Source organism: Grammomys surdaster, unplaced genomic scaffold (genome assembly GCF_004785775.1).
Source record: "Grammomys surdaster isolate TR1022 unplaced genomic scaffold, NIH_TR_1.0 167, whole genome shotgun sequence".
Lineage (NCBI taxonomy): Eukaryota > Metazoa > Chordata > Mammalia > Rodentia > Muridae > Grammomys > Grammomys surdaster.
In genome coordinates this window covers 4,466,099-4,479,031 of record NW_021604615.1, presented here as the reverse complement: position 1 = coordinate 4,479,031, position 12,933 = coordinate 4,466,099, and the positions used below count along the sequence as shown (strand labels likewise).

Below are 12,933 nucleotides of genomic sequence, written 5' to 3'. Positions count from 1 at the left end.
GGCTGTGGAGACCTTTTGTTGCCGCTTACTTTGGAGGAGAAAACATGGTCAGACATGGAGTATAGTGTGGTCATAGCTGCAGCACACACACAGTGCCCGGAAAGCAGCACCGTGCAGGCAGACACACAGATGCACGCACCCCGCATCCTTTCTGACCCATAAAACCGATTTAGGACAAAACCTGAAAGCAGTGGAGCTCTCTAGAGACCCAAAGAGCTATTAGACTGAGTCTGCAAAGTCACCTCGCCCCTCCTCTAATCAGCCTCCTTTCTCAGGAGATTGTCTAGCAAGGGAAATGATATCCAGTCACTGGTCTCCAACAGGGACCTTTTAGCTGCCCTCCGGTGTCTGGGACTTGTCCCCTGGACAGCGGGGTAGGAGAAGCTGGAGACCCAGGACAGCAGCCTTGGCCACTTGGTCCACGTCTTGACTCCGAAATAAAAAAGTGGGAGGGGATCGCAAGCCCTGGGCAAAAAGCCTCCGTGCACAGGGCCCAGAGGGGGCAGCGGACAGCGGGTCCCCAAGCCGCCGCCCGGCGCGTCTTCGTCCTCCCCGGGCCGAGCCGCTGTCACTGCACCAGGATGGAGGGACCTCGGGGCGGAGGAGATGACGCAAAATTCATCGCTCCCCCCCAAAAAAGTGTGCCTCCAGGACGAAGATGGCGGCAACTTAGCCCGGGGACTGAAGATGACTGTGGCCTCTGGAGGCCCAGAGCAGGCTACTCGGCCCCCGGCGGCGCCCGCGGGCAGACCTGCAGCGGCCGCGGCGACAGTCGGAGCACGGGGTGGGGGGTGGGGGGGAGGGACAGCCCCGCCGGCGGCCGCCCAAGCTCGGGGCGCGGGGAGAGCCAGCGCGAAGTAGGCGCGGGAGGCGGAGGAGAAGCCAGCGACGGAGAGGAAGGAGGAGGAAGAGGAGGAGAAGAGGAGGAGGAGAGGAGGAGGGGAGGCGCTCCGGTCGCCGTCAGTGGGCAGCAGAGACGCGGCATGCCCCTGGCAGGGGAGAGCGGGCTGTCCTCAGCTGGGCCATGGGGACCCGCGCGCTGACAATGCCGGGGTGATAGGAGCAGCGCCAGCCACCCCGCCACCTCCACCACCATCACCTCCCGCACTCAGCCTCCCCACCGGCCAGCACAGCACCAGCCTCCGCGTCTCTCTCTCTCTCTCTCTCTCTCTCTCTCTCTCTCTCTCTCTCTTATTGTCTCCCACTCTTCAGGGGATGGGGTCGGCTGATGATTAGGTCGGAAGCAAGATCTTCCTTCAAAGTATGGTAATATTTATGTAGGAAGAGAGAGAGAGAGAGAGAGAGAGAGAGAGAGAGAGAGAGAGAGAGAGAGAGAGAGAGAGAGAGAGAAGAAACGGGAGGAGGGGATACGGAAATTAAACCCTTTAAGTCAATGCATATTGTGGTGACACCGGCACAGGAGCCCTCACGGTGGAGTCGGCCAGGGCTGTGCGTTCCCAAAATATGACCAGGGGTGCTTGGATGTGTCGGCAGTATGACGACGGCTTAAAAATCTGGTTGGCAGCACCCCGGGAGAACGAGAAACCGTTCATCGATTCAGAGCGGGCTCAGAAATGGCGACTGTCTCTGGCTTCTCTCTTGTTTTTCACAGTCCTGCTCTCTGATCACTTGTGGTTCTGCGCCGAGGCCAAGCTGACCCGGACCCGGGACAAAGAGCATCACCAACAGCAGCAGCAACAGCAGCAACAGCAGCAGCAGCAACAGCAGCAACAGCAGCAGCAACAGCAGCAGCGACAGCAGCAGCGGCAGCGACAGCAGCAGAGGCAGCGACAGCAGGAGCCCTCCTGGCCCGCGCTCCTGGCCAGCATGGGGGAGTCCTCGCCCGCCGCCCAGGCACACAGACTCTTCTCCGCCTCCTCGTCCCCCACCCTGCCCCCCTCCCCGGGAGGCGGCGGCGGCAGCAAGGGCAACCGAGGCAAGAACAACCGGAGCAGGGCTCTTTTTCTAGGAAACTCTGCCAAGCCGGTGTGGCGCCTAGAGACTTGTTACCCCCAGGGCGCCTCCTCCGGCCAGTGTTTCACCGTGGAGAGCGCGGACGCTGTGTGCGCCAGGAACTGGAGTCGGGGGGCAGCCGCGGGGGAGGAGCAGTCGTCCAGGGGCTCGCCACCAACTCCGTTGTGGAACTTGTCGGATTTTTACCTTTCGTTTTGTAATTCCTACACACTTTGGGAGTTGTTTTCGGGGCTGTCCAGTCCCAGCACTTTGAACTGCAGTCTGGACGTGGTGCTCACGGAGGGCGGTGAGATGACCACGTGTAGACAGTGCATCGAGGCTTACCAGGACTACGATCACCACGCTCAGGAGAAGTACGAAGAGTTCGAAAGCGTGCTGCATAAGTACTTACAGTCGGATGAGTACTCAGTGAAGTCCTGTCCTGAGGACTGCAAGGTAGGGACGGTGGGTTGCTTTCCCCTCCGCTGCGGCTTTTTCATGTTTAATTCATTTAATCTGGCTCCAGTTTTGTAAGTTTTATTATTGTTTATCTGGCTATAAGAACTTGACTTTCTGATGGAGTTGGGGACATCTGGTAGGTTGCTGGTGGCCTGGTGCCTTCTTTTCAGCGCCCTTGGTACACCAGGGAACTCCATCTTCTAAGATAACAAAGTCAAGGCTTGAGCTGTTTCTTTGAGGTTTGCAGTTGGCTCATTCTCTGTCACTGTTTGTCAGGGAAATAGGGGACCAGCGCACGCAGGTAACCAGAAGAGATCTTCTGGTGAATCTGCCTACATTATTTCTCCATTTCTAACATAATGAGGTTGGTTGGTCAAAGGAACAAGACAAACTGTAGGTGTTGATGTAGGGGAGAAACAGCCAAACGTACACATTTTATGGGTTATATGAAGCTAGCTCTTGTTCTTCAGTAAGTCTGAAGGCCTGTTGTCTTTAAGTTTCCTCTTTTCTCTTAGACGTATGTGTAGTATAGGCCTGGGTGTCATGTGAGTAGAAGATTGCAACTAGCTAGCTATTAAATGATTCTCAATGTTAAACTGGTAATCATGCACTTTACGTAATTGCTTTTTTGCATACTCTGAAGAAATAGTAAATGACACATCTTTGATGCTATGAGTTAAAATTCTGGGAAATAGCTAATAAATTGTATTGTAGTCAGCTAGGACTGTGGTGACCTTGCTGATTAGCAAAAGGGAAGTCTTGGCAAGTTTCTTAGAAATGGTATGTATGCATCCCTGAGCAGCTGGAGGTGCCGCTGTCCGTGGTGCTGAAATGGGGCTTGTAGAAGAGAGGCCTAAAGAAGAAGACGCTGCAGTGACCTTTATCTGGGAAGATGTGAGGACAGTATCTCTGTAGGTGTGGGTGTTAGCTTTTCAAAGCAATTAAAAAACACACAAGAAAATTGTATTGTTGTTTCAAAAGAAATAAGACAAATAAGAAATAAGTTATTTCTTCCCTTTCCGACTTCCCCAACCCTCAGCGTTCAGAGGGCCTCCTCCATGTGCTTTCTATGGAGGAGGGGTCAAGGGTCATACAGATCAAAGAAGTGTGATGCTTACCTCAGGGCTCTTATTTGAAGCCAGAAGAACTCAATTATAAGCCAAGCCTTATAGTTTATCTAAACTTAAGCTGACCTTGCTTATGGGTTTTATTTCTTTCTTTCCTTTTTTTAAGATAAGAAATATGGACTGCAATTTAAAAGAATAGTCAGTTTCTCACATTGATGAAAATCTTATTTCATTGGATAAGCCAATATTTAAGCTCTCTATATATGTTTGAAACATGCCTGTAATTAATTCCTAGGAAGAAAAATCAGCCTTAATGATAGAAACTAATAGTGAATGACTAATGTATGTACTGCATTGTTATTTATCCTGATGGGATTGTTGCATAAAACATTAAGATAAGAAAATGACCAATAATTCTACTACTAGCAAAAGTATACCACGAGTTCCAACAATATACAGTTAGGGACCATGATGAAAATTTGACTTTGCACGCTCCCTTGACTGTAAGCCCTCACTGACATGTCTTGTAATTTTAATTTGATTAACTCCATATTTAAAAGAGAGTCTGTGCTGTTAGTGGAGTGGAATCATTCACTACCTTAGAGGAAGTGTCCAAATACATCAAATATTTCTCTTCATCTAAATTAAATCTCAACATGGAATTTATATCATCATACGGGAATCATCAATTGTAAATCTTTTATGGTGCTACAAGGTACTCTAAGAAGATACTTATTTGTTTGGATAAAGTAGAATTTCTTAGCACTGTAAAATCTTAACTTTTAAAAACATTCCTCTTCACACTGAAAAGTAAACAGAAATGCTTGTATTTTTCAGTGCAGCAGAATTTATTACTGGATATACCCTGGTGCCTTGCACTCACTTCTCGGTGGCAGAGACATGGCAAATTACTTTGACAGTAGGATATAATAATTCCATAATAGGTGGTTTTTAAAAATATTTGAGTTTAAGTTGAAAGTGTTAGCATCCTTGGTTTAAGGTAATTGAACTAACTTGGTTATACATAGAAAATTACATGTGCATATTTCCTTAGCTTAATGAGTAAGTTCTCTGATTCTGAAAAAGCCATATGTATACCTTAATCCAAAGTATGATGTATACCTTAATCCAAAGATGGTTTAAAGTGATTGCTGATTTTGAAGATTAGAACCAAATTTATAAAAACATTTTCTTATTTCACAATGACTATAGTCTGGATCTTTCTTCAAATTCATGCAAAAATCCCCCCTCCACATCAGCAATTACAACGCCAGAGCTAGGCTAAAATGATAGGCTATCTAAAAAGGTTGGCTAAAAGTAAACACATTGTGTCTCCGTGGTGGCTAAAATACTCATAGAGTGCAGTTTTAATGATTTATAAATATATTTATTATAGATAAGATATATATCATTCTGTTAGCAGTATAAATTAGTAGTATTTACACTTTAAGAAAAATGTGTTAACTTTTTAACTCATTTGTTTCAATGACATCTAACTTTTTAGAGTTAAGATATATTATAGAATTTAGTTTCATATTCTCCCTCCATTAGAAATGTACTCTATAAAATAAGAGTAGATTAAATTATGTTATCATGTAAATTTCTTAAAGAGTTTTTCGTTTATTTGGGAGAGGGAGGACCAGTTTGGATCAGTTATGCATTTAAAAGTCCTTAAGTCACGTGTCATACGGCTGAACAGTGAACATTACAGTATATATCAGGAACACCACACTGTGGAGGGTGAGGCAGAAGGATTACAAATTCCAGACCAGGCCAGCAAGGCTGTGAAATAGCTTCTGGTTTGTTTTATTTTGTTTGCTTGTTTTTGATTTTATTTGTTTAAGTTTATCTCGAGTTCATAGTAAGTAGAGATCAAATAGAGGCATTTTTACCTTAGAAAACCCTTGTAACATATTAGAAAAAAAAATCTGTACTCTGGTGAACATTTTTTATCATTGTGATAAATGGTTTGTCATCTTTTATTTTAAAAAAGCAAATATTTACATTAATGAAGAACTGTACAAGACATATAAATATGTAATTTATACTTTATCATTTAAGGTTCTGCATTATATAAATTAGGTAGCAGAAGCTTTGGGTAATTTCCCCCATAGTTGATGGCATTGTTCAAAAATAGTTTCTTCAGCATATAAGAAGAATCTGATAAGCGTGTCAAAATCATCAAGTTAGAAAATATAAAAAATGACATTTTCTAAACTCCAATTTACAAATACACACACACACACACACACACACACACATACATATATATATACTTTTTATGCTTGACTTATAAAGTTTTCTTCTTATCACACTTTTAAGTTAAACCATGAACATTCTAGAAAGTGCTTCCTATATATGTGAGATTTCGGGTTACATATATCTTGTGTTACCTGTAAGCGTTTGTTGCTACTGACAGCATTGTTTACTTAGCATGCTATCAGATACTCGATAAAAGAACACGTATTTGAGATTGAATTCTAACATAGGGCATAGCAAAAATCTAAAGATCAGTTGTGCCTGTGTAAATTGTCACCTTCGGGGTCCCAAGAATGTGTGGGCTCTCATTGTTTTATTTTTACAATGTCGTATTACGCGCGTTAATTGCTTGCCTTTAGCAGACACAGGCTACGCAGTACCTCGTGCATGTCAAGGACTTGAAGTTTCCCTAATACTTTCAGATTTTCTTTTTCATTCTGAGTTGCTCACAGTACCACCGGTTTTGAAGTCACAGAGTTTGGGTTATGTGCTGTAGACTTTGATACAAGTGAGCAGACGAAACAGTTCCTGTAATGACTTAAGTTCATTGTCAACATGACACACGTGGGAAGAGAGATCCTCAACTGAAGAGTTTCCTCCATCATATTGGCCTTTGGGCATATCTGTCAGGAATTTTCTTGATTTGCAATTGATGTAGGAAGGCCCCTCTACAGTTGGAGGTGCCATCCCTAAGTGGGTCTAGGGTGTATAAGAAAGAGCCAGATTGTGAGTCTGGATACTAGTCAGTAGTCAATGTTCCTCTATAGCCTCTGCTTTAGTTCCTGCCTCCAGGTTGCCTCCTTGAGTTCCTGTTCTGACTTCCTTGATCGTGATCGGAGATATGATAATGCAAGCCAAATAACCTATTGCTTCCCACAAGCTGGATATGATCAGTGTTTTATCACAGCAACAGAAATGTAAACAAGGATAACGACAGCACTTATTCTTATTTCGATGTTGAGTTCTTTAAGGCCACAGAGAAATGTCTTTTTAAGAAAGATATTGATTCATGTTAGTTTATTTGGATATGTATGTCCCCTATGTGCACATAAGATTCTACACAGGTCAAAAGAGGCATTCGATCCTCTGGAACTGGATGTAGACACTCTTGTTGAGACACCATATGGATGCTGGAAATTGAATCAAGGTCCTCTGAAAGAGCAGAAAAGTGTTGTCTAACAACTGAACAGTCTCTCCAGCACCAGGAAACAGTTTCAGAAAATCCAGTATCTTAAACCTGCTTCCATTCCACGTTTGAACCTCCAGCATAATTTTGCTGTTTGTAGTGACTGCACACATGTCAGTGTCTAGGATGGAAAGCAATCTAAGAATAGATTTCCACTTAGGTTCTGCTGCTTTATTATTCTCCGTCATGACTGTAATTGAATGTTTTTTTCTACAGGATCAGGTAGTCTGGTTATGCAGATGAGTAGGGCCACTTTAAAGTCAAAGATACATCAAGATCTTTTTATGACTCAGATTTGTAGTTTTTAGAAATACATTTTGAGGTATGTAATTGCTGATTTATCATCGGCATTTCCCCCTTGTAGAAAAAAAATCACTCACAATATGCCCCAGTGTGAACTGTCTGCAGTCTTCCAGACCAAGTAACATGTTTTTACTCCGGATTTGTAAGTGGGTCAGATTAGCCGCTATATAGGACATAACCTAGATGCTGATGTATGTTGGCTTTAATCACTTCTGTTGGATGAGGTCAGTGTTTGCTTATGCAAGGTGAATTAAAGTACAGAGGAATAGAAAACCAAGCAGAGATTTCAACCCCACACTCCCTCATGCAGAAATTGCAAACCACCACGTTAATTTTTCTTGCTAAATTTACTATACAAGAACGAAGTATAAATGTTTCAAGGAATAAAATATTTTGGTTTGGGTTATCTGAGATGTTGCTTTAATTTCATTTTTTTTCATTAAAAATGTCAATCTTATAATGACTAAGCCCCAAACCCTTTGATTTTCATATTGGTCTAGGTCATAAAGATATTTCTTCAATATATCACTGGACATAGAGTATGCATCATTGCCTGTGGATCCATATTGGAGGATCTTGGCCATCTTTAGAAACCCTGATATCTAGAGATTCTGATGTCATTTATCTGATATGTGTCATGTGCCTGGGCTTGTTTAAAATTGAATCAGTGAGTATTAGACTCATCTAAGTTCTTTTGGTCCTTATATGCCCATTGTGCGTAATAATTCCAGTAAGAGTTGAACCATCCGGAAGCTTTGTGGGAAGGTATCATGTACAGAGGCTAGGGGGCAACAGACTAGTCAAGAGGTCAAGGGACAAGGTATGAAGTGAGCTACCTGATGCAGAGGAGTCGAGAAGGCAGAAGCCATCTTGCAGCTAAGAAAAGGTAGGCCTGAGGACTGGCTTCCTGTTGGGCCAAGTCACCATACCCATGTTCACAGAAGGGGCTGAGCATAGGACTGCAGAACTTCAGCAGCAATGTTGGAGGTGCACCCACTTCATTATTTCTTCTTCTAATTCTATCAGACTGGACTTTCCTGAAAGTATATGGCTGGTTTCCAAGGCAACTTGTTGGTCTTCTGTGTTACTTCCTACAGCTTATCTCTGTTCCTTCCTCATCCACTCACTTCATCAAACATGGAAAAATCTCTCATTTTGACTTTTTTTTTATAATGTTAATAGGCCATGTTTTCTTTTTCTTTTCTTTTTTCTTTTTTTCTTTCTTTTTTTTTTTGCTATTTTCTATAGCAGTACAGATTCGTACATAGTCTTTTTAAAGACACACACTGCTAATGAACACAGATTGATTTAGTTCAGGAAATACTTTTTGACAGAAAACTGTTCCCTCTGGAAGTAACTATGAATAACCACCATTTTAATCACATACTTAATATACTTTGTAAGTGAAATATTCTAATTTACTCTGATATTTAATACTCAAAAGAACATAAGGTTAACATGTGTCCTTTCCTATAAGCAGTGAATAATGTAGGCTATATATTATACTAGAGGCATGGAAATATTTATTTGTAAGTGCTAATGATTTATTGCTAGGCTTTTTGACAGTCTGCTTCTATATTCAGGTACTTATAAGCAAGAAGATATGGTAGTGATGCCTGTGGTAAATATCTTATTATCTATTGATGTTCCATTCATATTTAAGTATAGCTTTGCTCTTGTTAATGGTGTCTCCACCCTTGTGTGGGGTAAGTGAATGTTTATAATGTTTAGCCTCTTTCCTTTGGGTTTCCTCCTTTGTCTGCTTGCTGTCACTCACCATGTCCTTGCCTGCCTCTTGGGAATGGATCTCTGTGTCCTACTGGCAATGGTCTCATGGGAAATCCAAAGTTTAAAATTCTTTCTTCTGTGCAACTCCCTTATAAATGGACTGTTCTTTTTCTTACTGAACTGTCACTGACTTTGTTAATTTCAAAGGCAAATTGAACTAAGCTGCAAAGGGCATTGGTGTCATGGCATTTTTTCTCTCCTAGACTACATTGTTGATGACCTAGACACCAAGACTTAGGAGCAGCCAACAGGGCTTAGAGACTTCTAGATCAGAAACCACTTCCTTCCATCTTTATGTCTGCCCTGTGAGGTAAGACCCATGACTGGTTGGCTTTGTTGGTGTTGGCCTCTGGTGAGGCAGAACAGCATATGTCCAAAGTCATTTGCCTCCTGCCTAGCATATTTAGAGAAAGAAAGAAAAACACAACAGAGGCTGGACTCCCTTCTCTCTTTAAGGGCACACTGCCAAGGCCCAGGAAACCTTCTCTGAGTTCATCTCTTGAAGGTTACACTATTTCCCAAGCAGGCCAAGCTCAGAACCAAGCTTCTATTGGATGGATCTTGGGGGGAACATTTCAAACCCAGAATTGAGAAAAAGGAAGATAATTTTGAGAAACAAAGAGTTAGTCAAAAGTGTCACACATTGTAGAATGGACATTTAGGTCAGAGAGGGACTGGTAAAAGTTTCAGTGGGTAAAGGTGCTTGCTGCAAAGACCATCTCCTTAGGTCATAGCTGAGTCCTATGTTGTGGAAGAGGAGAACCAACTTCACAAGTTGTCATCTGATCATCACATTCTGTACTGTGGGCAGTCTACATGAATGTGCATTCCCCCTCTCTCATGCACACACACACACACACACACACACACACACACACACAAATACTCCCCAGATGTAAAAATATTTTTTTTAAATTATATCAGTGAGTTTGGCAATTGTGTCTTGGTGACCTTACACTTACAGATTTAGTACCTGATAAGTTCATATGCCAAGAGCTGGTGGGAGAAGGTGTAAGTTGCTGGTGAATGAAGACAAATCCAGCTTCTTTGATTAAGTTTGTCAGAGAAAAACAGAGAATGGATGGAGGTAAGCGTCCTCCAAGAAACCATTTACAGTGAAATGAACATGATACTGGTAGTTCTTGATCTCTTCACTGAAGTGGATGCTGTTATACCTAGATCATTGCTAAAGCTTTTGGGAGGGGTGTGATCACATGAGTGTGCTCTTTAACATCCAGACTCCTTCTTCTTACCACTTAATTTTTTTAAAAAAAGAAACAATGATTTACTTTCAGTAGTTCAGAAAATAAACATAACTTTGAATTAGAATATACTTCAATCAAATAGAAATCTCATTTCAAAGTACTATGAAATATTGATTTTTCTTAAGTATGAAATCAACTATTATATAGCATATGTAATGTTACTGTCTTTGGGAATGAGTTGCCAACTAAACTGTATATTTCAATAGCAAAAACCAGCTTTGAGTGGAATAGGGAAGTGTAGAGAGATCATTAGATGACTGAGTGCAGACTGGCTTTAGCTTCCTGCTTTCATTGTTTTCTCTTTACACGATGCTGCCCCAAGTGACTGACAACAGTGGCTCTATACACCTCTTCCATAGAACATATCTTCTCTTTACATATTTTACCAGGGTGTAGCGATGCCCAGTGAGTGGTAACAGCTCATTAAAACCCGTGGCAAACACAGTGAAAAATAGTGTTGCCCTCACCCGAAGACTGACAAAATTTCTGGTTACGCATTTGCAGGTTTTAAGTAGATATTTCGTTATTCATAATGGAATCATGATGTGTTGTGCAGGCCTGGGTTATGCTTTCCGAGAAAGGTGACTGAATTATTCAGTAACAATCAATACAACCTTATGCGAGATCCTGTCTGGAGTAAGAGTGTTGCACTCTATTTGGTTGCTGTTATTATTTCGAACTAGAAAATAACAAAAGATGTATTTCATCCTGAATAGATCTTGTCAGTGACTTAAACAAGTTGGACAGCCATGGGGGGCGGGAATAGGTGAGGGAGACTGGGGTGTTATCCTCCACCTCCTCAGTTCAATGGTAGGATTAGTCTTGAGTAAAGTTGTGGGTGACTTATCTTGATAGGAATTAAAAGGTCAGGTGCATCCAGATTTATTGATGGAGACCTGAACTTTGGGCTCCTATATTTGCACAGTACTTGTTAAATTCTGTGTTCCTTGCTGTACCACACACTTACGTGGTTTGTAATAATTAGTATCTTTTGCCTGTGGAATAGGAAAAGAAGTCTAGGAGCAGATGGCCTTGGCTTTGAATCAGGCTCACTAGACATGGCAGATATAGCATGTGTCTGAACACAGAGGACAAAATGGGGTCAGAGGAAGACTCATCTGTGCTCTACTCCATGAATGAGGAGATGCTCTCCTGAGCAAACAAAGACACAAGACACAGCAAGGTCCTTTATCTTGGTGACAGTCATCACGTGGGAGAGTTTTGCTATCAAGACTTCAAATTGCTTCAAGGACATAAAGGAATCTCTGCTGGTGTTCCTTCAGTGCAGTCTACACTCAACAGAACAGTTCTATAAAAGGATCCCAGTGCAGAGGGATATTTGGGGAAGATCAGGAGCACTTTGCTACTGAAGATGGGCAAGTGGGATAAGGTGAGGGTACTGTTCTCTATAACCCATGACAGCATCTTTGCCCTGGAATAAATGGCAGCTAGACAATCTCCAATCCTGAAAAGAACTTGACTCTTCAAGCTCTCGGTCAGGGCCTCACCGTGCTAGCTTCAGTGATGATGTCCCAGGCAGTGAGGAGAGTACTTCACAGGGATACCCGACCATTTGTCTTACTCTAATTCCTCGTTCCTAGCAACAGGACTGAGCTCTGACGGGAGGTCATAACAATGTCAGTGCGATGTTAGCCTCAGTTTCTCGTTTCTCTATTTATTGGTCTGAATATTGAAAACATGAGTAAACCAAGCATATATTCCTCTCCTGCGAGAGGTTAAAAAAAACCTGAGGTTAATGTGTGAGTGAACACTATCATTAACACAGTCTTGCCTGCCTTCTGCTCATATTGATCAAGATTTCATCATCAAACAATCCCCTTGAGCAAGTAGGACCCAGTGTCATCGTGGTCCTGGGGTGTGTGGTAAATAGAAAAGTTTTATCTTATCTTTTTAAAAATTTTTATTTTACTTTATTTTTATTGGATATTTTATTTATTTACACTTCAGATGTAATCCCCTTTCCCCACTTCCTCTCCCTAGAACCCCCTATCCCATCCCCCCTCCTTCCTTTTGCTTTTTTACCATTTTAATTACATGCATGTATTAAGGTCAGTAAGTTTTATCTTTCCCCTCTGTTTTTTCCCATTTAATTTTGACACAGAAATGCAATCCTGTGGCTATTTCTTTATGGAGTCAACAACGCTGAAGTCACCTTATAAGGAATTCCACTCTTTTTTTCCTGTTTCTTACAACCATAAAGTCACATAAAGATAATTCATAAATGTCTTTATTTTATTATATATTTTATTTTATTGTTTTGAGAATTCCATACACTTCTGCCCTTTCCTCTTTCACTCCCAACTTCCTCTGTGCCTCCCAACTCCCCCTCAGAGTATCAGCTTCTTATTTATTAGTACCATATATATATATATATATATATATATACACACACACACACACACGCATACACACTCACACATGCACAAACACACATACATACACAGATACACACACTTACACATGCGCAAACACACACACACATGCATACACACTCACACATGCACAAACACACATACACACACAGATACACACACTTACACATGCACAAGCACAAACACTCACACATGCACACACACTCCCACATTCACACACTCATACATGCACTCACACTCTCATATGCACACACACACTC

The 12,933-nt window shown here is 42.1% G+C and overlaps 1 protein-coding gene across 3 annotated transcripts in view; it reads left to right on the top strand.

Annotated features, from left to right (window-relative positions):
- Nucleotides 1-1,325: 1,325 nt before the first annotated feature.
- Nucleotides 1,326-12,933, top strand: part of Fam155a (family with sequence similarity 155 member A) — a 520,405-nt gene continuing 508,797 nt past the window's right edge. Inside the window, exons 1-2 of one of the 3 annotated variants that reach the window (XM_028766396.1) lie at nt 1,465-1,748; nt 1,785-2,409. In XM_028766396.1, the coding sequence (XP_028622229.1) occupies nt 1,465-1,748; nt 1,785-2,409 (909 nt within the window). Of the gene's footprint in view, nt 2,410-12,933 lie in introns of all 3 variants that reach the window. The other 2 variants (XM_028766397.1, XM_028766395.1) reach the window with 2 other exon arrangements.